This window comes from Prionailurus bengalensis, chromosome E3, assembly GCF_016509475.1.
Source record: "Prionailurus bengalensis isolate Pbe53 chromosome E3, Fcat_Pben_1.1_paternal_pri, whole genome shotgun sequence".
Lineage (NCBI taxonomy): Eukaryota > Metazoa > Chordata > Mammalia > Carnivora > Felidae > Prionailurus > Prionailurus bengalensis.
The window spans coordinates 26484280-26511205 of NC_057357.1; the positions used below are offsets into that span (position 1 = coordinate 26484280).

General features: G+C 44.7%; 1 protein-coding gene and 1 long non-coding RNA gene across 8 annotated transcripts in view; one reads left to right on the forward strand and one right to left on the reverse strand.

Moving 5' to 3' along the window:
• The window catches only part of VPS35L (VPS35 endosomal protein sorting factor like), a 117703-nt gene that overhangs the window by 64167 nt on the left and 26610 nt on the right, over nucleotides 1-26926 (reverse strand). For 5 of the 7 annotated variants that reach the window (XR_006294216.1, XM_043560405.1, XM_043560404.1 and 2 more), the window contains exons 8-14: nucleotides 22216-22300; nucleotides 15571-15630; nucleotides 8061-8157; nucleotides 7316-7363; nucleotides 5803-5896; nucleotides 1442-1519; nucleotides 822-944 (exon numbers count right to left, since the gene is read on the reverse strand). Coding sequence is in view for 6 of the 7 variants with exons in the window: in XM_043560405.1 (XP_043416340.1) it covers nucleotides 822-944; nucleotides 1442-1519; nucleotides 5803-5896; nucleotides 7316-7363; nucleotides 8061-8157; nucleotides 15571-15630; nucleotides 22216-22300 (585 nt within the window). In the remaining variant the exon portion in view is untranslated. Of the gene's footprint in view, nucleotides 1-821; nucleotides 945-1441; nucleotides 1520-5802; nucleotides 5897-7315; nucleotides 7364-8060; nucleotides 8158-15570; nucleotides 15631-18469; nucleotides 18610-22215; nucleotides 22301-26926 lie in introns of those variants that run through there. The other 2 variants (XM_043560407.1, XM_043560406.1) reach the window with 2 other exon arrangements.
• LOC122471606 lies at nucleotides 267-1360 on the forward strand. The gene is made up of 2 exons (XR_006294217.1): nucleotides 267-868; nucleotides 1103-1360. It is a non-coding gene; the product is annotated as an uncharacterized LOC122471606 (long non-coding RNA).

Consider the following 26926-nt stretch of genomic DNA (forward strand, 5'->3'; position numbering starts at 1 on the left):
ATTCTTTAAGAGGGATTGTTTAGTCAAAGTCATGTCCTTTTATCTCTTTCTTTATGGTTGTCAAGGTATTTGCAGTTTCCAGGAAAAGGGAGGTATACTTGAATTTTGCTCTCCACTATGTATCAAGTGCTCTCCACTACGTAGCAAGATCCCTTCTTCCTTCTCCCCACAGACTAAATTCTGAACCATCTGCTGAAGTAGCTTCATCTACCATAGTTACCAGGCCAAGTAGAACTGGTGTTCTACTTCTCAGTCTCGGATAAGAAAAAGAATATTTCTGCTAGTATTCTGATTGTACTTGAATTCCTAACGCTACTTCGATTAGACCAAAAAAAAGAAGGAACAGGAAAAAAATCTTATAAATCCAATTACCTGAGTTTCACTTTCCCTCTGTAAAACGGGGCAACTGTTACCTGTTCTACCAACTTCTTAGATTACTGTAAACATGAAAGGGGGGCATGAAGTTTTGTGAAGAAGCAATGAAACCCACTGGCCCCGTAGCCACATTCTACGGGTTGGTGTCCAGTCACCGTGACATGAGGTATGTGACCTTTCAGAGGTATTTGGCCTCTCTGAGCCTCCCTCCCAGAGTTGTTAGATGAGACAACCAAGGAAAAGTGCTGAGCACAGAACCAGCCACCATGGTGAGCCCTACCCTTTGAGACGGCTGGCTAGCACTGGGGTTGCTATGGCCACTTTCAACGGGCCCTGTTTACATCCCCGAGCACCATGGTGTAGAGGGTGTGACAACGCAATGGAAGGGAGGGGAGCCCCAGCATTCCTCCTGTGTGAACTTCACACCAAAGCCACCTGGCAGTTACCTCGGGGGCATGGTAGGAGATGCACTGGAAGATCCAATCCATGGCAGGTGAGTACAAGGGCAGGTAGGATGGGAGCTCCACTCCCTGGACCACCAGCTGGTTCTGGACTGTATCGCCATGAATCTATAGGAGACCAAATAAACACTCAGAAAACGAGGGGAATAATAATCAACGAAGAGCCAGTAACTCACAGACTGTGCATACTTGTAAACATTTGGGTGGCCTCAAGAGAAATAGCCTGGTTTCTCAGGTTTTTTGTTTTTTTTTTTTTTTTAAACTAGAAAAAACACAGAAAGTTTCCCATGTCGCCAAGCTGAGCTGTTTTGGGAACACGCGCCGCGCAGAGAAGTAACCTGACAAAAATGGACCCAGCAGATGTGAGGAAGAAAGGCTGATCAACTAGAGACATTTCCTGTTAACACATGCATATTAATTCTCCCCGCTTCCTCAGTACAATCAACACATTTTAATTATCTGTAACAAACGCGAGTACAATTTTGTGGGGTTTACACATTTAAAGAGCTTTAAGGCAATCTCAACTTGGAAATCCAACTGGGTTTTGTGAATTCGTGATCATATAACTGTTATATCAATTAGCTGTTCCGACAGTGTTCTCTTACCTGTTTGAATGTGAGGAGGAAGTCAAAGAAGTTCTTATTCAGGCTTTCTTTCAGATGTGGAGCCACCTCCATCCCCACCTGTGGCCAACCAAAAGAAAACTACCTTGACTCTGGACGAACAGGTTGCAAATAATATATACGGTGGGATCCCATTTTTGTAAATTAAAAATAGACACAGGAATAAATGTAGGCATTGAGTCCAGAAAGTTAATTTTTCTTCTTTTTGCTTATCTGTTTTCTTATTCAATAAGCATGCATGCTTTTATAAGAAAAACCACAGAAGCTATTTTTAATGAAAAAGAGGCAACATTTGCAGTAATCATCTTTGCTATTTCCCAGAGGTAATGAATGTATTTCTGAACAGATGACCAAGAGAACAAATCAATACAGTGCAAAGGAAGAAAGTACCCTCAGGATTGTGTATACAATATTCTCTTCCTCTCAAAAGAAAAAAAAAAAAAAAAAGAAACACACATGTGGCTGCACTTACTAGATGAAGCAAAAAAGACTTTGGTATAAGAGAGTCAGCTGGGATTTCACCGGTGCATTGTGAAAACCTACAGATTCATTCTTTGCTGGGCAGTCATGGAAGCAGACAAGCTTTTTTCAACGTATTTTAAGCAATTTTATACAAGACCAGCATGTGGTGGAACAATGCTATAACCCATTGGCTCCTGCATTCGTTGTTTAAAAAAGAGTGGAACATTCCAGCTGAAAAATTTTGCTAATCATAGAGAAGGCAGCCAGAGCCCTGGGATTGGATGGAAAAGTGAAGGTATGAGCTACGGAGGGGAGTTCATGGGTTTAAAACAAAAGCATAGTGGGGCCCCTGGGTGGCTCAGTTAGTTCGTCGTCCGACTTCAGCACAGGTCATGATCTCACAGTTGGTGGGTTCGAGCCCCGCATCGGACTCTGTGCTGACAGCTCAGAGCCTGGAGCCTGCTTCTGATTCTGTGTCTCCCTCTCTCTCTGCCCCACCCCCACTCACACTCTGTCTCTCTCTGTCTCTTAAAAATAAATACATTTTTAAAAAATAAAAAAAATAAAACAAAAGCATCGTAATGTTTCTTGAACTGAGCTTCTCGGATACATCTCAATTCCAATTGCTACTTAAGTACAAAACAACTTTGTACGAGAAGGTGCTTTTCTGAGACCCGGTTTCCTCAAACGGGGACAGATTTCTGCCCGCTCACCTCCCCCTACTCAAGGTCATGAAGATGAACAATAATGCTATTTTTTAGAGACCATGAAGAGTCCCTTTGAGAAGAATCATGCGCGATCTATGGGGCGCTGACTTCCAAGGGCAGCTCCGTGGCTGTTGAGGTTTTCAAGGACAAGCAGCAGATAAAAAAAAATACTAACAAACATCAGATCCAGTTCTACTGTGTTCTACTGTCTTCCCTTCCACTTAATCATACCGTAGAAAAGGCAGTAATTATCTGTTAGGCAACAGTTACGGAAGGCCCAGTGAACAAGCAACAGCAATGAGCTGAAGGGGCCGTGACTTAGCAGAGGAGTTAATCATACTTTCCTTTAATAAACAGCTTTGAGCTCCGCCCACGCCCTACCCACTCACTGCTTTTCTGTGTTTTGTTTCTCTTTCCATCGAGACAAATGAGCAGCTTGGAAATCTGCTTGGGTCTAAAAGATTTCTACCCAGAGTAGCAAGGGTAGTAGCTCATGATTTCCACCTGCTGTTTCCGCCTGCCTGGTGTGCATTCCCTATTTCTGGCATCAGCAAATTGGATTTATCTTTGGGGAAGCAAACCTCCCTCTTACAGCATTAGGTTTGAGGAGAAGTTGGACCCATCCTACCCTGAGTTCCAGGGGTAGGCACAAGATCCGGGCTTACTCAGGTGGCAGATCTCATCCCATGGCCACAATGACTGGTCTACTGAGGGACAAGTGACCCAAGATGGTCCACTGAGAGTCAGCCATGAGGCTCTGGCCCACACTTCTGAGGAAAAGGCATTCTCTTTCCACTGGGAGGATGGAAGCCTGGAGCTGCTGAGTAAGGCACAGAATGAAGTCAACCCAGATGAAGGCAGAGCTGAGTGATGAAGGAGAGGACAGTTCTCGATGACACTCTGAAGGCCCTTGGAACTAACCATGACTGCACTGCCCCGAGATCCTTCAGACACATGAGCCAACAAACCCTCCTTTTTGCTTAAAATAGAATGAACTGGGTTTTTGCCGCTTGCGACTGCAAGAATCCTTAGGGATGCACAGGCTGTCCCTTTTATGTCAAAAGACTTAGTAACTACCCAACGTGGGCAACTGATGCAAAACCTGGGTTAACAAACATCATTTCAACAGATCAACTGCATTCTGTCACCGGTCTTCCTGGGTTAGGTCTGCAGTCTCTCTTCACTGTCACTAAGTTTTAAAGTTGCATCTGCCGTTGTAAATGCCAGAAACAGGTATCTCTTCCCTAACCTTGCCAACTTTAAACTTCAAGCTTTACAACTGAATGGATTTGCAAAGAACGCGTAGTTCCACCTTTTTGATTTCTCTTTAACGACCAGCATCATCTTCATTAATAAGCACAGTGACTAGATCTTTATTACTCTATTATTCAACAGACGTCAAGGGAAGTCTGAATAATGTGCTGTGTTCAAAAAGGGAAAGGCAGTGGAGTGCAGATATGCAAATGACGATAAGCCGGCATTTCCCCCACAGGACCCAACACTGTTCTGCACACGATAGGTCCTCAACAAACCCTGACTCAGAAGGAGTATTCAAGCTTCAATACATTCCAAAGCTGAAGCTCTAGGAAACATACCTGATATTCCTGTAAGAAAAATTCCAACCCAAGTTTCAAGCAGATGGCAATGCATCAATGCTTTAGCCTCTGTTACCAACGGGGAGTATGCTGCCCTTAAATGAAAAGTGTTTTCTTTCCTTCTTAGGTATTAGGGAGCAGACCTATAAAAAGTGTCCTTCATAATGATGTTTGCTATTTATTCCAAGGGCATCGACTGTTTGATTTCTTTGTGACACTTGAGACCACAGGGCTTCTGTCATTTGCTAGATGTCCTGGAAAGGAAGTCGGCCCAAGACTACCGGTTCTCACCATTCTGATTTAAAAATATGAATGATTGGGGCGCCTGGGTAGCTCAGTTGGTTGAGCATCTGACTTTGGCTCAGGTCATGATCTTGCAGTTCGTGAGTTCAAGCCTCACATCGGGCTCTGTGCTGACAGCTCAGAGCCTGGAGCCTGCTGCAGATTCTGTGTCCCCCTATCTCTCCGCCCCACCCCTGCTTGTGCTCTCTTTCAAAAATGAATAAACATAAAAAAATTTTTTTTTAAATATGAATGATCACCAGCAAGAGCTGGGGGAGGCCCCGTAGCTTTGTCCTCCAGGAAGTCTGCAGTTCATGAGGACCCTAGAAAACAGGGGCAATAAGCCCTCCTTCAAGGCAAATAATGCTGATGGGACTAACAAGGACTCCCTGGGCAAGCTGACAGCAGCTCAGCCTCCCTAGGAGCTGACGAAATATAACTGTAAACTCTCCATGGGTTGCACTTTTCTAAAGGAAAAGAGTTTCAAGTAGAAGCTTCATGGTGCTTTAAGAGAGAAAAAGGCTGGCGTGCCTGGATGGCTCAGTTGGTAAAGCGTCCGACTTTAGCCCAGGTCATGATCTCCTGGTTTGTGAGTTCGAGCCCTGCATCGGGTTCTGTGCTGACAGCACAGAGCCTGGAGCCTGCTTTGGATTCTGTGTCTTCCTCTCTCTCTGCCCTTGCCCCACGTGTGTCCTGTCTCTCAAAAATAAATAAACATTAAAAAAAAATTTTTTTTTTAATTTAAGAGAGGAAAAAGTTAAGTGATTTACAATCGGGACCACCTCCTCCATCAGAGCAGCTCCAAGAAGAGGCTCTCGTAGCCTGTAGCCTTCCGTGGCTGATGACACTTATCAGTACCTCACCCTGCCGGGCTGCCCCCACCACTCTCACCCTGCACCAACTCTTTAATGTAGGAAGGGAGAAACCAATAACACAATCCAATCCAAGACAAAAGGAAAGCAGACTTCAATTCAATGAAAAGCAACCTACCTACAGCCGAAATGCCTTGGGAGCCTCCTTCCCAGCAAAAACGGGAGAAATAATTAATTCTGAAAACCAGTTCATTTGTAAGAAGATAACCTTAAACGCCCCCTAATTAGAGTTATTAAGTGGATCTACTTTAAAATCAATTTTTGAGAGAAATCCTACAGCTGTGCTTTCTGTGGAAGAGCCGTGTTCTAAATTTAGCAGCTAACGAAGTCCTTCTTGTGGTGGCTTGTGAGATGACGGGGAAGGAGAAGCCTACGTGAGTGTGTGAGCAGCCCGTGTGAGCGCCCAGTGACCCAGCGCGGCCTACCCGGCACAGATAGGCCCTCGCGTACACAGACACCAGCGGGTCTCCAATCCCTCGAATCATACACGTCAGTCGGGGCAGACATTCTGAAATCCCCCTGTTAGAAACAAAAAGAGGGCAGCATTATACCCCTTGGGAAAACTCTGTATCTTTTAAAATATAGATAAAGGTACATATGCTTCCTAAACGTAGTGGGGGGGGGGGGGGAACAATCCAATTTCAGAGACAAACCAAGGCCAAACTTTGCATTTTCCAAGGCAACCTAACAATAGTCTTTCTCTCTTGACACAATTCACTCACTGCTAAAGTCTTTACCATTTGCTCAGTGCTGGAGTCTAACCTTTACTTTTTTGCCTGTTTGAGGTCACATTTATTTTATTAACTTAACAGGTTTTGTCCCCCAGTTATTTTCCATCCACTGGCTACTCCTTGACCTTCTTGACATTCTCGCCATAGCTATTATTCCTCTGGCACTGACTTCCTGTTCTGTGCCCCACTCCGTCCTGGCACCCAGCTCCTGGCACCTCAGGCTGCCATCAATGATCCCCATCACTGTGAACTGTGATTTACTTCTTTCTCCTGCAACATGGCACTTCCCTCTGCCTTGGGCATCATCCTCCCTGAACGGTGAGGCAAAACAACTATTTCTTTAGCACCAAGGTTATCCCCAACAACTATACCCAGGTGCCCTTAGATCCAAAAGAAACACCTTTGGTACATATTCCAAACTCAAACGACATCACTACCGAGCACCAACAGTCAGCCTCTGGCTTCAGGGAGTTTATTATCTGCATCAAACAACGCCTTAGGTAACCCAGAGCAACATGCAGCTCAGGGGCAAAGACTTTTGCTTCTGACATCAGCTTCATCACTGTCGTCTGCAGCGCCAGCAAATACTGAGCTGAGCATGAGCCCGCTGTGGGCCAGTCATGCTCTCAACAAACCCTCCTAGACCTCTTCTTACAGACTTGTTTGCAGAGATGGAGGGCCAGAGATGCTAAATAACTTGCCAAGACCACACAGAGTCAGGATTCTCCCATGAGGTACTCAGCCAACTTCTCCTAGCTGGAGTCTTCTCTTCCATAAAACAGCAACAAAAATGCTCTCTTTGGGGCACCCGCGTGGCTCGGTCCATTTAGCATCCGACTTCGGCTCAGGTCATGGTCTCACGTTCATGAGTTCCAGCCCCACATCGGGCCCCTGCTGCTGTCCACACAGAGCCCGCTTGAGAATCTCTGTTCCCTTCTCTCTGCCCCTCCCCCATGTTGTGCTCTCACACACACGCTCTCTCAAAAATAAATTTTTAAAAGTATGAATAAATAAAATGTTCTACCTCAACAAGTTTCCATTTAGATGAGATGGGAAAATGTACAGAAGGTGCTTAGCACTAGATCTATTACATGCTAATTAACTACATGCTAAGGACTCGGCGAATGATAGCTATCATATTGCCATTAGTGTAAGTATGAGATTTCTTGGAAATGTTATGATTCTAGACATATCAGAAGAGCCTTACGTTTTGGAGAGGAACTTGTTACATTTCAGGATGGATGCTTCCACATAACTACAAAAACATTCCATTAAGGAAGACATTTTCCAGATGGCTTGTTCCCTATGGCAAAAAGACTGGACTACTCATGAACAGAACAGAGGCAGGACTTCAGGACAGGGAGGCACAATGGCTCTCACTAGTCCAGAGAACTAAGCTAACAGCTTGTGGCTTCCCTACTTGGTTTTCAAAGTTTCATACTTATTTAAAATAAATTTTGGAAAATGTTACAGGCTGATTCACGGTGGTGTGCTGAAGTTTAAGCTGCCTTTTGAGCATTTCCAATCAAGGCTTTATGGGGAAAGAGTGGACTTTAGCTAACCAAGATTCGTTTGTGTATAAGGTGAATTCTGTTCTTCAAAACTTGCATTTGTGCAGGGACCCTGACCCTGTTCCTTTCAAGTTTTTGAAACCAGGGAAAACACATAAAGATGAAACACTTTAATTGAGAGAATTAATGTGGGAATGTTCCTCTAGGAAACAAAAGCCTGGAACATGGCATCATATTCAAAGTAAGAAAACAGAACACCATTTGGGGAGAGAGGAGTCCAAAGGCTTCGACGATGTGGCTGGCCCTGGATTTTCAGGCTGGTAACTGTAACGGGACCAAATTTTCCACAGGAATTTCAGGGCGCCCCATCACATGGCTTCTATTAGTGGTGCAACTCTTTCAGCCTATCTTTAAAACCATCAGACAAAAAAAAAAGGATACAATCTCGGAATGAGTTCCCTGATGGAAGCAATCTTGAAAAACCAATTTAAGCATGTTTCTTTGGCCGTGTCATTGACATTCTCTGGAGAGAAGTGATCTGGAATGCAAAAACAATACCCATCAGCCCTGCTGTTTCTTCGGATCCGTTACAGCAGCAGGAGTCCTGAGATAGGAGAACGTTACAATGGAGCAGAAAGCGTGTCCTACCCAGTTCTCCTGGGTCTTTCCTTCCACTTATTAATACACAATCTGTGACAGTGAGATCTTACACACGAGACTTTCTAAATGATGCTCAGAGTGCTTTACACATATCAGGTCACCTCATCGCCCCAATAGCCCTCCACGATACATACTTCCATTTTACTCTTTGATAGATGTGGAGACCAAGGCCCAGAGATGGTAAGGGCACACCGCAGGCCAAATGTGAGAGCTGCAGTTCGACTCAGGCTGTCTGGCTCCACAGCCTACATTCTTAGCCACCGCCTCTAACACAAGCCAGAGATTCTTGGTATACCCGCCAGTAACTATGACGATATGGTTGGGAATTCCAGATGATTTAGAAGCCTACAACTGTAATGTGGCATGTGATCCAAGTTTGTGCTCTGCGTATCACCTGGGCCAGACCTGAAGGTACACCAAGCGGCAAGGTGAGAAACCTGCCAGTTAGACTGACAGCTCAATACTCCCTCCAAGACTTGAGTCTTCTTGTGGCAAAACTGCCAGTTTCCCCCATTATCTGTGCTGTTCCTCTTCAGTAAGAGGCCTGGCCCTTTCCTGCTGGGCACACAGCCATCCCCACAGCTAGGTATGGTCACGCAACCAGCTTCTGGTCCCAGGATAGGAACAGTAGTGCAACTTCTAGGAAATGTCTTAAAGGGAACACCTCCACTCCTTCTTTCCTTCTGTCCGTCCTGCTGGATGGAATGCCACTGCGATGCCACAACCTGCATCACGACCTCGAGCCATGAGAGCGACAGGATACAAGTCAAGATCCTTGGCACCAGGCTGGCTGCCCCACCAGCCCTGACCTTGTTATTATTATTTTGAGTTTTCTGGAACTGGCACCCAAGCCTAGTCTTGACATGCATCTTAGTAAGGAATGGAAGAGAGTAGGGAACAAGGAAAACAATCAAAAACAACCTCTCCCCCCCCCCTCACACCACCCACCCCACAAACTCATCATGTGGCACTGGTTTCTTCTAGGGGCAGAAATTATTTCTTTTAGGGGCACCTGGGTGGTTCAGTTGGTTGAAAATCTGACTTCTGATTTTGGCTCAGATCATGATCTCAAGGTTCATGAGTTTGAGTCCCACGTTGGGCTCTGTGCTGACAGCACAGAACCTGCTTGGGATTCTCCCTCTCCGCACCTCCCCTCTTCTCTCTCTCAAAAGAAATAAACTTAAAATATATGATTTCTTCAAAATGATTTCCACATATTAGATCCCTATCCCACTGCTGGATATGCTTTATACTTTTAATATTTAATCAAAAGGGGGGCCGCATGGCTGGCTCAGTCGGTAGAGTGTGTAACCCTTGATTGGGAGGTGGGGAGCTGGACCCCCATGAGTAGTGTAAAGTTTACTAAATAAATAAATAAATAAATAAATAAGATTCAATCAAAAAGGGAGAAGTTAATCACTTTAGAATATAGCAAACGAACCCTAGCTTGCTGCCCTAATGCGCGCTGGGCACAGAATCACTTTCTGTCCCTGATTCTGCTTTCTGCAACTGAGTGGCACACGATTAGGGTGATCAAAATTCTGACAGAATCAGCAAAAAGATAAACCTCTAGGTACTTCGCCAGCAGAGAACAGTCACAACTCACAACTGCAGATATTCTGAAACTGCAATCTCAAGTATTTATCTATTTTTGGACATCATGGAATGCTTCATTCATTCAAGAACTATTCTCAGTGCCATTTCCAGAGGGAAAGGAAATTACCATTTTCCCTTTCCTGCCCTGAACTCGTGCACTTCAAGTAACTTTTCAAGTTCCAAGAGATCCAGACAGGAAAAGATAAGGGATATTCCTAAATTCATTTGTCAATCAGGCTCTGTGGAAAAAGGAGGGGTGGGATTCATTTCCCTTCATATGACCGACTGAATCATGGGACCTGAAACCCAAAAACAAAAATAAGTCTCTGCAGTCAACTAATAAAAACCCCTCACTCTACAGAGGGAAAGGAGATCCAGAAAAGAGCTTCACCATAAGCCATTACCTACCAGCCCTGGCAAGAGCTTTCTCTGGTGAAGCCCAGGGCTGGACACTGGAGACCTCAGAGGCACAGAAAGGCAAGCTGTCCTGCATGTCCACATTGACTGCAAGCTAGACAATCGTCTGCAAATGCCAGTACAAAGAAATTAAGAAAAAACTATGTTATGCAGAACTTTAAAATCCTATAGTGAAGTGTGGCCCTGGCAGGCTCAGTCAGTAGAGCATGTGACTCTTGACCTTGGGTCCAAGCCCCACACTAAGTATAGTGTTGACTTACTTAATAAATAAAACCTTGTAGCAAAGTAGATCTTGCATTCCTAGACTTCATTTGCTCAACACAAATGTTTTAAGAACTAACTCAAAGCAGGAGTCTAGCCTCTACGGAGGTAACAATACACAAGACAGACCCTGTCCTCATGAAACTTAGATTCCAGTGGTGGCAAAAACATAATGGGAAAAAAAAAATAAGCAAGCAAGCAAACATATCAGGTAATAGTCAATACCATGAAAGATATAAAACTAAGTATTAGAGAGTGACTTAGGGGTGCAGACTCATTAGGGTGGTCAGAGAAGGTTCTGCCAGAGTGGCATTTGAGCTGAGCCCTGAATTACATAAAAAGGAGCCAGCCATGTTTAAATGTGGATGGAATATATTCCAGAAAGAGGAAACACCAAGGGCAAAGGCCCTGAGGTAGATATGGTGTCTGGGAGGTCAAAGAAGAAAAAAAGCAAGCCAATGTGGCGAGCAGGAAGAGGAGAAGCAGGCATTACAAGCCAGGTCACACTGGTTACAGCCTTGGTGAGCAGTCAGTTTTGTTTTTGTTTTTTTTCCTCTTTTTTTTTTTCTTTCTTTCTCTCTTTATTTAGAGAGAGAGACGGCATGAGCCAGGGGAGAGGGGGAAGGAGAGAGGGAGGGAGAAGGAGAAAGAGAAAGAGGGATGGAGAAAGGGGGGGGAGGGGGAGAGAGAGAGAGAGAGAAAGAGAGAGAGAGAGAAAGAGAGAGAGAGAGACAGAACCCCAAGTAGGTTCTGCACTGTCAGAGCAGAGCCCAATGCAGGGCTCAAGCTCACGAAACTGTGAGATCAGGACCTGAGCCGAAATCAAGAGTCATACCAACTTAACCAACTGAGCCACCCAGGTGCCCCGGGAGTCAGAGTTTTTCAAGGTGCAATGGAAAGTCCATGAAGGAGGTCTAAGCAGAGGAATAGCTTAACGGGGCACCATTTATACTTTAGCACTTGAGCTGAGACACGGAGAATGAATTCAGAATTTGGAAATCAATTCAGAGACTTCAATGTAACAAAGAGCAGAGAGTCTCCCTTCTGGTTCCCACTTATTTTTCTTTTATGGTGCTTCTTCCTTCAACCCTGAACTTCTGTGGATATTTCAGGAGGAGGGAGGAGTCTAGTTCTCTTTAATTTGCCAAGTCTCTACCCTAGCAGCAAGAAGTCCTTTTACATAACAGTGTTTATAGGGATGTCATCTTGGTACCGGCCTCCAAGGCCAGGTCAGTTAAGGACTCTGCTTACCCAGATGCAGCCTTCGGGGAAAAACCGAAGATGGGGATGCCCACAGCTGACGAGAACCACAACGCGATAAACCCAAGTTATTTCTCCCAAGATGGAAATAAAGTTCCTTTATCACTTCGAGTGGATGGTCTCTCCGTGAATGTGCTGGATTAAGAAATGTTGGGGGGAAAACCACCCCATCTAGTAGTACATACTTTCCATGACCCCAAAGGACACCGGCATCCTCCTCAACTCCTAAGAGGTACGCCTTAGTTAAAATTCCTGAAGGTGAAGGGCTCAAAAGTGAAATTCACCAGTCAGAACTTGATTCAAATGGAAAGAATGAGTACACATGCCACCAGATTTCTCTCTGCACATAATCTCTTTGGGCAGAATTCTGCACAGTAGATTTGAAAAGCTTTCTGCATAATTATTGTTAAAAGACATCCCCAAGATCACTGACATTTTTGAGAGAGATTTGCCCTTCTCTTTCAGGTTCTTGGAACCACAGAACACTACATGCAGATGAAGATTTTAACTGAAAGAAAAAATAAATAAATGAAGAAATTACTTGCATAAAGCAAAAACCTGGTTTGCATTGCTAAAGGTAAAAAAAAAAAAAACCAAAAAGGCATTGAGGAAGGAAGAGTTTTTAGTGATGTAAGTGCTAATTAATAAATTTAGACAAGGACTGGAAAAGAATAGGACAATAGCCTTTCATCTTGAACTTCTACGGTTTAGGGAGGGAGGAAGTTGTTAATAACTTTTCACGAATTGGCTCTAAAATGTTATTTGTATACTTAGTGAAAATTGGGAAGAAGGAAAATTACTGTAGTAGATGCAAACTCAAATACCTCTAGGGATTAGACAAGTAACATCTATGTTCTTAAAGGGTTAGGTGTACCATACAGGGTAGCAGAACATGTACCAAAAAGCATTTTCTTTTTATTTTTTTTTTTACTGTATACTTGTTTTTGAGAGAGAGTGCGAGTGGGGTAGGGGCAGAGAGAGAGGGAGACAGAGGATCCAAAGCAGGCTCTGTGCTGAGGGCAGAGAGCCCGATGCGGGGCTGGAACTCACAAACTGTGAGATCATGACCTAAGCCAAAGTGGGACGCTTAACCGACTGAGCCACCCCAGTGCCCCTACCAAAAATTATTTTTAAAAATACTGTTGTGGGGGCGCCTGGCTGGCTCAGTCAGCAGAGCGTGTGACTCTTCATCTCAGGGTTCTGAGTTTGAGCCCGACATTGAGTGGAGAGATTACTTAAAAATAAAATCTTAAGGGGTGCCTGGGGGGCTCAGTTGGTGAAACATCCCACTTTGCCTCAGGTTGTGATCCTGCAGTTCCTGTGTTAGAGCTCCATATTGCGGTCTGTGCTGACAGCTCAGAGCCTGGAGCCTGCTTCAGAATCTGTGTCTCCCTCTCTCTGCCCCTCCCCTACACGTACTCAGTCTCTCTCTCAAAAATAAACATTTGAAGCAGTTTTTTTAGGAAAAAAATAAAATCTTAAAAAGAATTGTTTTTAATGTTCATTTTTGACAGGGGTAGGGGAAGAGAGGGAGGGAGACAGAATCCAAGGCAAGAGCCAGGCTCTGAGCTGTCAGCACAGAGCCTGATGTGGGGCTCGAACTCACCAATGGTGAGATCATGACCTGAGCAGAAGTCAGACGCTTAAGTGACTGAGCCACCCAGGCGCCCCAAAAATAAAATAAAGTCTTAAAAAAAAAATACTACTGTCGCCAAACAACGCGTCTATTTGGGTTTAATTCTGCCTACAAGCATGCATCTGTCACTGCTGGTATAGTGTATAAGTTGGCAAGTATCAATTAAGTAAGTGCACCCACATTTCCCAAATCCTTAAAGTTGACAGAGAAGGCCTTTGCACTCTGGCTGGCCCCTGCCTACCTCTCCAGGCTCACCACCTCCCAATCTTGAGACGCCCTAGAATATGGGAGGAGCTGATAAAAACATACAGCTGTGATGTGGTGAAGGGGAGGGTCTAAAACGGCACCTTGCAATGGAAATATCATGTAAGCCATGTTCCAAGAGATAAAACAAGTGAAATTTAAAAAAAAAAAATTTTTTTAATGTTTATTTATTTTTGAGAGAGAGAGAGAGAGAGAGCGAGCGCGCGCGCGCGCGCGCATGAGCAGGGGGAGGGGCAAAGAGAGAGGGAGACACAGAATTGGAAACAGACTCCAGGCTCTGAGCTGTCAGCATAGAGCCAGATGCGGGGCTCAAACTCACAAACCATTAGATATGACCTGAGCTGAAGTCGGACGCTTAACCGACTGAGCCACCCAGGTGCCCCAAAACAAGTGAAATTTTAATACAATACTTCATTTAACCCAGTTCATCCAAAATGTCATTTCAACATGTCATCAATTTAAAAAAATCATTAGTGAGATACTTCCTGGTCTTTTGTTTGTATTAAGTCTCTGAAATCCAGTGTATTTTTCTGTTAATGCTTAGCTATTTATTTTCAGAGAAAGAGAAGCAGAGTGATTCCCATGCAGGCTCCAAGCTGTCTGCACAGAGCCCGACGCAGGGCTCAATCTCACAAACTGCGATATCATGACCTGAGCCAAAATCCAGAGTCAGTTGCTTAACCAAGACTGAGCCATCCAGGCGCCCCCAAGTGTATTGTTAATATACACGGCATGCCTCAGTTTGGACTGGCCAGGTCTCAAGTGCCCCATGTGACCCGTGGCCACCATCTTGGACAGCGCAGATTCAGCATAAGAGCAAGACTCCCACTAGCTGGTGGCAGGGCCGCATGCAAGTCCCTGGCTCTTCCCCGTGGGTTTGATCATCTGACACAAGATGACTCTTAGAACCCCACAGGTCTCTTCTTCCTGAGAAATAACTGCATTAAATCATTTTAAAATAACAGATAACACAGACGGATGAAAGAAAGGATAAGTGAACAGGTCAATTATGGGTTGCTGTCACTAATGCCATCATCTGGCCGAGACCAGGCAGAGTTGGAGCAGGCTCATTATCTTAATTTGTATGGATGAGAAGGTTTCCTTACAGCAGCTCTAAAAACATTTATGTGATAAGAGAGGTTCATAATCAAGTTGTTCCATTATAACCTCCTGAGAATGTAAAATGGATTGGCAATAAATTTAATGCAAACATCACTTAAGCACCAATTGTAAATTCAAAGCATCTGTAATTATTGATTTATTTGTCATTGTTCTTTAATATATATAAACTTGGTTTCTGCAACTTGCTTCTTGGGAACATTATGTAGGAAAAAATGCCAAGCAGCAAAGGAATTCAAATTGCTATAAAAGTTCAGCTGGGTGGCTCAGTCGGTTAGCGCCTAACTCTTGACTTCAGCTCAGGTTGTAGTCTCACAGTTCATGGGATCAAGCCCTCTGACTCTGTGCTGACAACACAGAGCCTGCTTGGGATTCTCCCTCTCCTCTCTCTCTGCTCCTACCCCACATGCATGTGCTAGCACACTCTTTCTCTCTCTCTCAAAATAAATAAACACTAAAAAAAAAAAAAAAAAAATTCACTTAAATCTAGATGTAATACCTTTTCGGTCTCCTAGATTCAAATTACTTGCCCAAAATTCTTAGTTGGGCCATTTGAAAACCTTCTAGTGTTTTTAGGAAACGGAGATGGTCAGAAATCTGTAGAGGTGTTTTTTCTACTTTTAACACATCAAACACAAAAGAAATCTTATACTGAGTTCAATAAATCCTGACTTGATGTAAGCCTTCTAATCACAACTCCAGGGCAGAATGACAGAGGCAGAAGAGCTTCAACATCACCTGGTAAGACACTGCGGTTATCCACACACATGGAGAAGATGCGCTCGTACACGAGCTTTCCTGGGGAGAGAAGGACATAAGGGGTTAGCATCGCACTCCTCAGGAGCAAACACGAAATAAACATTTGTTAATTAGGGGCACAGAGATGGCATCGCTCAGAGCGCTTCAATTCATGATAATATGCTGCCACCTAGTGGGACAAACGTTGAGCCCCATTTCTTTTTGTTTTTAATAAAATGAGGGAAGCTTTTTACTTTCTGAGATCCAGGAAAGTAATCCTTCTCCCCTTAGAGAGGGAAATGTAGGGCCAAAGGGACCTTAGGCACCTCCATTCACTCGATAAATAGGCAACAGTCCACGTTTTATTTCTAAGGCAGAGGCTGCAAATGGGCAGCCAGGGATCCATTCCATTTGGCCCACAACACAAAGTGCTTTAACATTTTTTAATTAGTTGCCAACAGGTAAAAACTTTCATTTACATGAAAAACCCGATTTCCTGCCTCTTCGCAAATGATCTACCAAAAATGGCCCACATCCCTATAGGATAAAAATGAGCTAAAACAGATTAGCAGCTGCCCCTTCAAATGGTGTATACACTACCCAGTTTGCCCCAGTCTCCACCACTCTGTGCCTCTCAGCAACTGCCTGCTTCACTCATTTGTGTGATCTGCCCATTTGACATTCAACTACCGAGTGCTACGAGAGTAGAAATCTGTGTCTGTTTTGTTCATGGGTATATCCCCAGGACTAGATGAGTGCCTGGCATACTGTCGAGGCTCCATTTTTCTTAGATGCATAAATGAATGTATTTCAGGTGATGTGGGTCACAGGTCCGCTGCGACTATTCAAATCTGTTGTCGCTCAAAAGCGATCACAGACAATGTGCCAACAGCTGTGGTTGTGTTTCAATAATAATAAAACTTTACTCACAAAAACAAGTGGGCAGGGTAGACTTAGTCTACAAGCCACCCCCTAATCTAGCACTAAAAGCTTTATTTATTCTGTGTATTTTGGAAAATGCTATCCATATCCAAGGGATAAAAATTACACTTCTATTCATTTCCCAGAGACTCCCAAATCACCTTTAATGTTCAAAGTATTTCCCTGAGTTCATGTGTTTGTTTTTTTACACACACACACACCCCCATAACCCTGTTGTTCAGGGCACCAAAGAACCACACATCCTGTCCATACACGGAAAAAGAGACAGGAAGTTCTAAGAACATGAAATCCAATGACTTCACCAAGAAATGACACAAGGCTAAGATGAAGGGCAGGAAGCCAACCAAACGGAGAGGAGCCATCTAGGTGGCTCTCCCAGTGTGGACTACTTACGATATAATCACATAAAGACACCTGTTGAAAATCACATTCCTGGGGCTCACCTCAGAGCTAGTGAAAAATAGTATTTTAGGGGGTGAAGACTAGCAATATGAATCTTGAATAACCTTGCTAGGGAATTCTTGTATACACCACGTGTAAAAACCATGGATTTAGGCAAGCACGAGTCTACGAGCTATAACTTGTCTTGCGTATGGGAATCTCTAAAAACAGTGGCAAGCCTCCATCATCCCTCTAAACCAGGGGTCTTCAACCTTGGCTAAACATTCAAGCCACCTGGCATGTCTGAAAATAAGCTGATGTCTGTGTCTGTCCTCAGAGATTCTGATAAAAATGGTCTCTTGGGGCGCCTGGGTGGCTCTGTCAGTTAAGGGTCTGACTTCTGATCAGGTCATGATCTCCCGGTTCATGAAGTTCGAGCCCTGCGTTGGGTTCTATGCTGACAGTTCAGGGCCTGGAGCCTGCTTCAGATTCTGGGTCTCCCTCTCTCTCTGCACCTCCCCCATTCATGCTCTGTGTCTCTCTCAAAGATAAATAAACCTTAAAAAAGAAAAAAAAAAAAAAGGTCTGAGGTGGGGCTTGAACATTGGGCAAGTTTTTAAAGTTCCCCATCTTTGGTGTGTACCGTCAGTTCAACTGAGAAGGTCCCCGGAAACCTAGGGAATAAACCCTAGTTCTCAAAGCCGCCTTTTGCCTTCTGGCAGGAAGTGCTTTCCTTATGTGCGGCCCTGGGCTCCCGTGGCAGCCATGCCTGGCACCAGGATGGGCTCCGCTGTGATGACCACAGAGCACGGCACTAAGGACTTCATATAATTTTACCCTGGGCCATCACACAGCAGGACATGCTGGACAGCTGTATAACTTCTCACCTCCTACGGTGCATGGACCAGATTTACGAGCACACAACACCTTTACTTTCTTCACAAAAAGCTTGCCACTCCTCCGAAACCACAAGTAATTGTTACGTTTCACATTCATATGCTAAGGGGCCTTTTAACTACTAAATCATTTTTGGCCAAGCGAGTTTGGTGAATTATTTTTTTCCTTTGTCTTGAGAAATAATACCCAATCCTAGATTGATTTCCCTTCTTGACTCACAATGTTCTCAGTCAGTAACACTAAAATGAATATAGTGAGAGCTGGTAATGTTTTCTGAGCACTTACTCTGTACCAAGTACCGTTCAAAGTTGTCTACGCTGATCCTGCCAGGCAAGTTCTTAGAAGAGGAAAAACATTATATGCTTCCTATGCATTCTCTTAATTCTGTCCCAAACCCCCCCAGAGACAGGGTCAATTATGCCATTTTACAGATGAAAAAAAACAAGGCTCAGGTACACATGACTCTGGAAGAGGAGACGCAGGCATGGGACATGGGCAGATAGACTCCAGGGCCCGGCTCCGTGCTTGGTGCCTCCAGTGAAATCCCACTGGAAGGCCAGCATGCGCCTTCTCGCTGCAGATGCTCAGGGCTGTGTCCCATATGCCTGCCCAGCAAGATGCTCCAACCTACAGCCGTCCAGGTCAACCACCAAGCACCTGCCCCCATACTGTCACGCACCTCCCTAAGGAACAGTGTTAGGACGATGCTTCCAAGTGGATCTCAGCACTCCGATCTCCCACCTCTTTTGTAAAAGGCGAAAACTGTCCATTATGTTGTGCCCACAGCACAACAGAGTCTCCTTCAGCACCTGCAGACACAGGCTGCCTCATAGTCCTGAGGAATATCATCCGTAACAGATCCTGACAAGGGCACCACTGGGAGCACGGTTCGGAAGCGGAGGAGGGAGAATAGTGTTGAAAGTCGGTACCTCATCTGAATGTTTGGTTTTTAACAGGAAAAAAACATTCCCGTGATTCAAAATTCAAAAGAGGCTGTGGAAGGTACTGAGGGAAGGTTGTCTCTGGCCCATCCCTGTCCAACCTCACTGCCCCCGCCACCCTCTGAGGGCTCCCACTTTACTTAGTTTCTTGGACATCCTTCTAACGTTTCTTCAGGCAAATACAAGTCAATGTCAACAAGGTTTCCAGCGTCTCCTTCTTTCTTACACAAAAGAGAACATACTCTATTCTGCATCTTGACTTTCTCTCGTGATGACACATATACCCTGGAGATCCCTCCACAGCGGAAAACGGAGCACACCCTCCCTCTTTCTTATGGGTTTCCTACGCTCCAGCGTACAGATGGACCGTCATTTATTTAACTGGTCCCCTACCGATGGCCACCTGGGTTGTTGCTGGGCTTTGCTATCATAAATGGGATGAATTCCCAGCGGTGAGGTTGCTGGGCCAAACATATACCCATTTGTAATTTTCACAGAGAGTAAAATCTCCCCTGTGAGCCACACACAAGAGAAATAAAACAGGACTTCGACTGCAAAGAGAACTCACAGTCCCAGCTCTGCCGCTCACTCCCCTTGTGACCTTTGGCAAGCTGTGGCTCACGCCCCTCATCTGTAAAATGGGGTTAATTACAGAACCCGCCTCACATGCTGTGATGACGAGGACGTGATTTATTATCTCTAAAGCACCCAGAATGGAGTCAGGACCAAGGACATTATTTGTTGAGGGTTGATCACTGCTATTATCAACTCTCGGCCCAGCTAATTTCTGGGATGCGGCAAGGACAGGCACCTGCACTGTATCCCGAGCTTGCCAAGGCAGGAGACTGGGGTGCCACCATTGGAGGCTGGCAAAATGGTTGTGCAAAATTTTCACGAAGTTAATGTCCACATCCAGCTAGGCTTGTAGGTTAGAAACTGGTCCACTGGTGTCCCCGAGCTAGTGTCACTCAGGATGCTGACTCATGCAAAAGAAACTTGCAAGAGGCAGGTGAGGGAAACCAGAGGCCAGCATGTTAACTCACTGTGAGAACCAGACACAACCACCGACCCCTCTCCCTGACTGAAGTCCTCGCTCCTGAAAGCAGGCTGTGTAAGAGGACAAGGCAAGGCCCAAAAGTTGTATGACTTGGTATCTCTTCTGAGAGCCTAACTCACCCGTTCATTCTGAAAATCCATTCATTCTCTCCATCCCCACTGCCTCCTCGGCCTCATACCTCAAGTGCAACAATGGCCTCCTAACCAGGCTCCCGGCCCTACCTCCGCCCTACAGTCTAGTCTCAACAAGCAGCCACTAAAACAAATCCCGTCACAGGGCATCTGCGTGGCTCAGTCGGTTAAGTGTCCAACTTCGGCTCAGGTCAGGAGTCTCACGGCTCTGGAGTTCGAGCCCGGTGTCGGGCTCTCTGCTGTCAGCATGGAGCCCGCTTCAGATCCTCTGTCTCCCTCTCTCTCTGCCCCTCCCCCTTCTGTCTTAAAAATTAACAAGCATTAACAAACAAATCACATCACATTGCTTCTCTGCTTAACACCCCCCAGTGGTTCCTCAGAGTCAAAGCCCAAGCCCTTCCAATGACCTACAAGGCCCACCATGATCTCTGACCCATTCAGCTCCCATGCCACCACCCTGTACACCCCATTCCCAGCTACCCTGGCCTCTCCGTTCTCCAAACCTGTCAGTCACACTCCCACCCCAAGGCCTTTGCACCAGCGGTCCCTTGGCCTAATGTGGCCGAATCCCTTCCATACCCAGAGAGAATGTGGCTCATCTCTGCTCTCCTTCAAGCACTTGCTCAAATAGCAACTTCTAGCAGGGCCTCCTGTGACCACCCTATTTAAAACTGCAGTCTCCATCACCCCTCACCGACCTTCCTTCAATTCCCCTCACCTTGCTCTATTTTTTTGTTTTGTTTTCTCCAGAGAGCTGATCATCATGTAACACATAATTGGGTTTACTTCTTTTGCAAATACCCTTTCACTGAACATAAGCCCACAAAGGTGAGGACTTTTGTCTCTTATTACTGACACATCCTTTGTACTCAGCAGAGCTCCTGGGCCGACAGGTCGTTGCCCAACCAGGCCATCTCTTCTTGTAGTCCAGTTAGCTCCCACTCCCCTTTCTTCTGAGAACAGCATCACCTTTCTGCTTTTCGGTGCCCTGGATAATCTGCATACTCATCCTGCAGATACCATGAATAACTCCGAAACTAACCTGTGAACGAACCAGGCCAAGGAAATGGAATTCTGGAACTTTTTGTTTAATGACGGAATGAAGCTCTTTCCTCATGCTGGGACTACTAGCAAAAGAACTGATACCACCTTGCAGAGTGAGAATGAAGTGAATCCTAGGCAAATTACTAGAAAATGCCAACACAACTGTTTGAGTTCCTGAATCCAGAAACCACCCCTGGGCTTTTCAGCATACAACAATAATAAATAACCCCCTATATAATAAATAACTAGTAGGAGTTAGATTCTCTATCATTTATTCCAGCCAATACATGTAGTCCCCGGTCTCCTGTGAAGACGACAGGGATCTCTGCTTGATATTTTGTTTTCTGACACATTAGATCGTTCTATGGGTTACAGATGAGACTTGTTGCTTGGGAGTCCATGGGTCCCTCCTTGGTAAAACAGCCAATGTCTCTGTTCTGGTCCACAAGGGGTTCAGCTCTCAGAAGGCAATTCCATGTGCTAGCTCTCCCAGGGCACCTCACTGCTGAACATCAAACATAGCCTTGAGAGCTGCATGGTTTGATGTCCTGGCCACTGACAACCACCGAGGAGCACAAAGGCCTCCTACTTCTCCAGAGGAGCTCCAGGTTATTCTCTTCAGTCTAGATCATTCTGCCTGAGGTGAGGAGCACGGGATGAGGGGCAGCCGTGATGCTACAGGAAAGCTCACAAGAGCTGCAGTAGTCATTTGGGCAGGAGAGCACTGTGGCTTGGACTAAGGTGATCATAGTGAAGACAGATAAAAATGGATGAACTCAAGAGGGACTCAGGATACTGAAGAACCTCATATTGGATGAGACATAGGGCACAGGTTAAAAGACTCTCAGATCTCCAGCTTGGGCAATGGGACAGAGGATGCTGCCATATTCCCCAGGAGAGAAACCCACTGGGAGTGCTGGGCAGAGAAGCCATGCTCAGTTCTGACAAAGGGAGTTCCAGATGCCATAATAGGGCAACAGACAGGAGCTGGTTCACATAGGAAGTGTGCTTCCCAGTTCCCCCTGGCTTCACTCACTTGCTCTTCCAGCCTATCAGAAGGTTAGAAAACATGAAATTTAAGATTCTTTCAATAGCATCCTTGTTAATGAGCAGAGGTGGGGAGTGGTCTGGTCTCCCTCATGGTCTACCCAACTACTTAAACCTCAAAAGAAATTAAAGCACTGCTACCATCCAGCCTTCCAACAAAACAGATGTCTTTTCTAGATCTAAGATGAACAGAACTAGAACTTACCAAATGTGTCAAGTATGTCGGTGATAAGGACAAATTTGCTTGGGTAGAATTGAATAACGCTTGTGTCCGAAAGCAGCTTTGAACACTAAAAAAAGAGAAGAGAAAAGGAAATTCACTCCATCGTGTCTGACTTGGTTGGAATGCTCCAGGACTGGAAAATTAATTTCTATAAACAACTGCAGATGCTTACCATGTGCCAAGCCCCATGCTAGACACTGGAGATATAATGATAAACAAAACCACTGTCCTTTTGACAAAGGAGGCCAGACTCTGCTCTCTACAGAGCCTCTTATGGAAAGACACCGTCACTTCCCTCCAAGAAAGCCACAGGACTGAGGAATCTCATCCAGAAGGATCTTTGCTCATACAGCGAACTAGGGCCAGCATCAAAGTCACCAAGAGAAGTCAAGGACACCTCTCCCATCAGTGTCCTCACAGATGACTCCATCTTTGTTCCAACGGCTTTTCAGCACAGCCTCCTGTGGTTTATTTCACAATGGTCTTGATTCGTTAACATTCTCTTCTATGAAATGTTCCCATCAGTACATCTCCAGGGCTTCTAAAACTAGCATCTATTTTTTTTCCTTAATTGAAGTACAGTTGACACACAACGTACGTTAGTTTCAAGTGTACACTATATAAAAACATTGTGCTAAGCTCACTGAGAGTGTAGCCACCATCTGTCACCATAAAACAGTACCACTGACTACATTCCCTGTGCTGTACGTTTTATCCCCGTAACATCTATGATTTATCCTCACTTCCAAACTTCCCTCTAAAAGCACAGATGACAAGCTTCAGAGAGCACATGTTTGTCTGCAACTGTGATACTCAACACGGGGAACATTCCAGCTTTGCAGGGAATCACTCAGTCCCCATGTGATATCACTCATACCAGAGGGCCATCGGTACATACGGAACTCTTAATGGAAGACTGCAGCCACACAACGTGGCCCCAAGCACCCCAGATTAAGTCATCTTTTATGATCAAAAGCAAAATATCTATTTCTTCTTGGGATAGTTGGGTGGCTCAGTTGGTAGGTGTCCGACTTTGGCTCAGGTCATGATCTCACAGTTCATGGGTTCGGGCCCTGCATTGGGCTCAGTGCCAGCAGTGTAGAGTCTATTTAGGATTCTCTCTCTCTCCCTCCATGTCCTTTCCTCTCTCTTTCTCTCTCAAAAAACAAAAACCCACAACTATTTCTTCTTTGAAGAACTAAATGTAATGCCCTGAAATCTTTTCCAATTCACAAGTCCATGCAAACAACTAAACGCTTGACCTTCAGATACAAATACGTCACTTAAAAACAAAAGATATTTGAAGTGCCTGGGTGGCTCAGTCGGTTAAGTGTCTGACTTTGACTCAGATCATGATCTCGCAGTTCATGAGTTTGTGAACTCAGACTCTGTGCCGACAGTTTGGAGCCTGGAGCCTGCTTCAGATTCTCTGTCTCCCTCTCTTTCTGCCCCTCTCTTGCTCGCGCTGTATCTCTCTCTCAAAATAAATAAAGAAACATTATAAAGAAAAGACACTTGACATTTGGAATGAATCCTTTAATATGCATTTCCAATGTGCATAGAATGGAAATAATGTGCAACCTATCAAAAGGTAGGCTGGCATGGGTTTTCAGGTTGGCGTGGTCACCCAATTTCTAAATTGTTAAATTCACCAAGTTTCTCCATAGCATTTGAGCCTAAAAATAAACACAGTGTCTAATGTGCAAAACAACCTCTTACAGCCCAAGTATTATGGGGGGGGGGGGGGATGGGCAGGAGGGCAGAAGGGTGAGGGGAATGTAAGGCGTTAAAACAATGGTGTTGACACCAAATGTGGCATTTGGATGTTCATAGAAATCCACTTCCTGAGGCCTCGCTTGCTGTTCGTCGTCCGCCCTTCAGGAAAGCTCCAGCTTAAACAACAGCCCCGCGAGATTTCAGGGCTTGCTTGGAAAAAGCAAACAACTCTGAATCCTAGAGACTGTTTATGATACACAGCCCTTGGTTCCTACGGGTGTGACATCTCCAGAGTTCCCACCCAGGGCTCCTCAGAGAGGAGTTGCGCCCAGCAGTGAGGTGAGAAGACACGATTCAAACAGAAGATTTCAAACTAAACACAGCTGGGACTTCCCAACATCTGTGTGTGTGGAGTGCTCTCCCAGGCTGGTATCACAGAACAGACATTTTCCACAAGGGAACAGGAAGCAGAATTTCTTCAATCCACAGTTCAAGTCATAATGATGTCATAAATTGAAGTCCCCCCCCCCCCCACCGCCTTTAAATCACTGTTTTGAAGATTCCAGTTTTTTTAAAGCTTTGGTGCAGTTTCCTAAATAAAAATGAGGCAGCCCAAGGTGTTAAAAATACAGAGTCCCTGATCCATGTGAAACCTACTGGTCAAAACCTCCAGCTGAGGTGCCAGGTCATCGGCATTTTTGACAAAGGCTCCAGGTGACCGTTGCCGCGGAACCCAAAACGCACTGGGTGCATGAGATCCATAATCAGCAGCTAACTCTGCTAACTAAGCATTCTACAGCCTGTAAGTTCTCAGCTTTGGAATCATCTGGGAGCTTTTAAAAATAATGGCACCTGGGTCCCAATCCCAGAGATTCTAATTAAGCTGGTCTGGGGGGCAGCTCAGACTCAGGACCTTTTTGAAGCCCCCAAGCGATTCTGACGTGCAGCTGAGGTAGAGAACCACCGAGGCAGACATTTCCTGAACAACTGACTGATAAATTACTCTGCCTGAAATACTTGCTATGGAACTTATCAGCACTGCTGGAAAAGTACTAAAATGGTGTTTTTCATTTGTTTCCAATTAGTAACATTCTACAAGGCCACTAGCAGTTTCTAGAATTCAGTTAGGAATTAGGCATATAAATACACACACACACACACACACACACCCAAATAACCAAAAACAAAAGGATAAAGATAACCGATAGCTGAATACTAAGAAAGGAAGACAGATCAAAGGAAGCAAGCAAACAGACTAATCAATCAGAGGACAATTACCACTGAGAATACGTGGGGAAAAAATCCAAACAATATAATGGAAAAATGAACAAGAGGAATCAATGAAAGCTACTTTCCAGGGAAGGAAACCCACATGGCCGATAAACAAGTAAAAAGATGCCTGATCTTATTATAATCAGGGAATTGCAAATTAAAACCACAATACAATGATTTTATTACCTCTTAAATTGGAAAAATTAAAATAGAAAGTCTGCTCACACCAAATGTTGGTAGGATGCTCAACAACACAGACTCCCACCATCCCACCGCTGCTACCAGTGCGTGCTGGCACAGCTATGCTGGAAAGTAATTCAGCGTTGTCTGATAAAGCTGAAGAGGCACACACACCCCACACCCACTCTCAGGTAAGGGCCCTCATCCCCAGAGAGGCCAGCAGGCATGTCCAAGAGTGATCACAGCAGCATCGTTCATAACAACGAGAAAAGGGAAAAACCAGATACCCACCAATAGAAAGAGTGATACGTATTTTATGCATCAGTGGACTCATTACTGTTAGGTTGGCAAATCTCTCTCATCTACAAGGTCAACACAATCCCTACCAAAATCCCACAAGGTCTTTTTTTGGGGGGGGGGGGGGGGGGGGGGGCGGGGGGAGGGTGGGTAGAAATTGACAGGTTGATCCTCTAAATCACATGGAAATGCAAAGGACCCAGGATAGCCAAAACACATTTTTGGGAAAAAAAAAAAAAAAAAAGAAGAAGAAGAACCAATGTAAAAGACTTACACTGACCAGTTTCCAAAATTACCATAAAGCTACAGTAATCGAGACAGTGTGGTAATGGCATAAGGAGAGACTTACACAGATTTAAGGAATTAATTCAAGAACCCAGAAATAAACCCTTGCATTTACAGTCAGGTGACTTTTGATAAAGATGCCAAAATAATTCAATAGGGAAAAGACAGCCTTTTCAACAAATGTTGGCGAGAAAACCAGACATCTGCATGCAAAACAAATGAATCTAAGGGAGCCTGGGTGGCTCAGTCAGCGGAGCGTCAGACTTGATCATGCTGCTTAGCTCATTAGCTCAGGTCATGATCTCATGGTTCTTGAGTTCAAGCCCCACACTGGGCTTTGCACTGAGTGGAGCCTGCTTTGAATTCTCTGTCCCCCGCCCCTCCTCCACTCACTCCCCCTCTCCAAAAAGAAACACTAAAATTAAAAAAAAACAAAAAACAAAAAAACAAGTCTAGACCTTTATACTACACACAAAAATCACTTCAAAATGGGCCATAAACCTAGATGTAGGAGCTAAAACTATGAAGCTTCTAGAACAAAACATAGGAAAAAATTCTCACCACCTTGATTTAGACCAAGAGTTATTAGCTATTTACTCCAAAAGCATGAGTCAAAAGAGAGACTATTGATAAATTTGATTTTGTTAAAATTATAAACTCCTCCCCTTCAAAAGACACCACTGTGAAAATGAAGACAGGCCACAAACCAGGAGACACTTGATAAGGAACTTGTATCAAGGATACATAAAGAATTGTTACAACTCAACTAGAACATAACCTGATTTTTAAAATAGGCCAGTCTTATTAAGTACATTTTTCACTAACAGAGAGAAAAATGGCCAATGGGCATAGGAAAAGAGGCTTAACATCATCAGTCCACAGGGATTTCATATTAATGCCACAAATGAGGTATCACTTTAGACCCACTGGGGTGGCTACAATC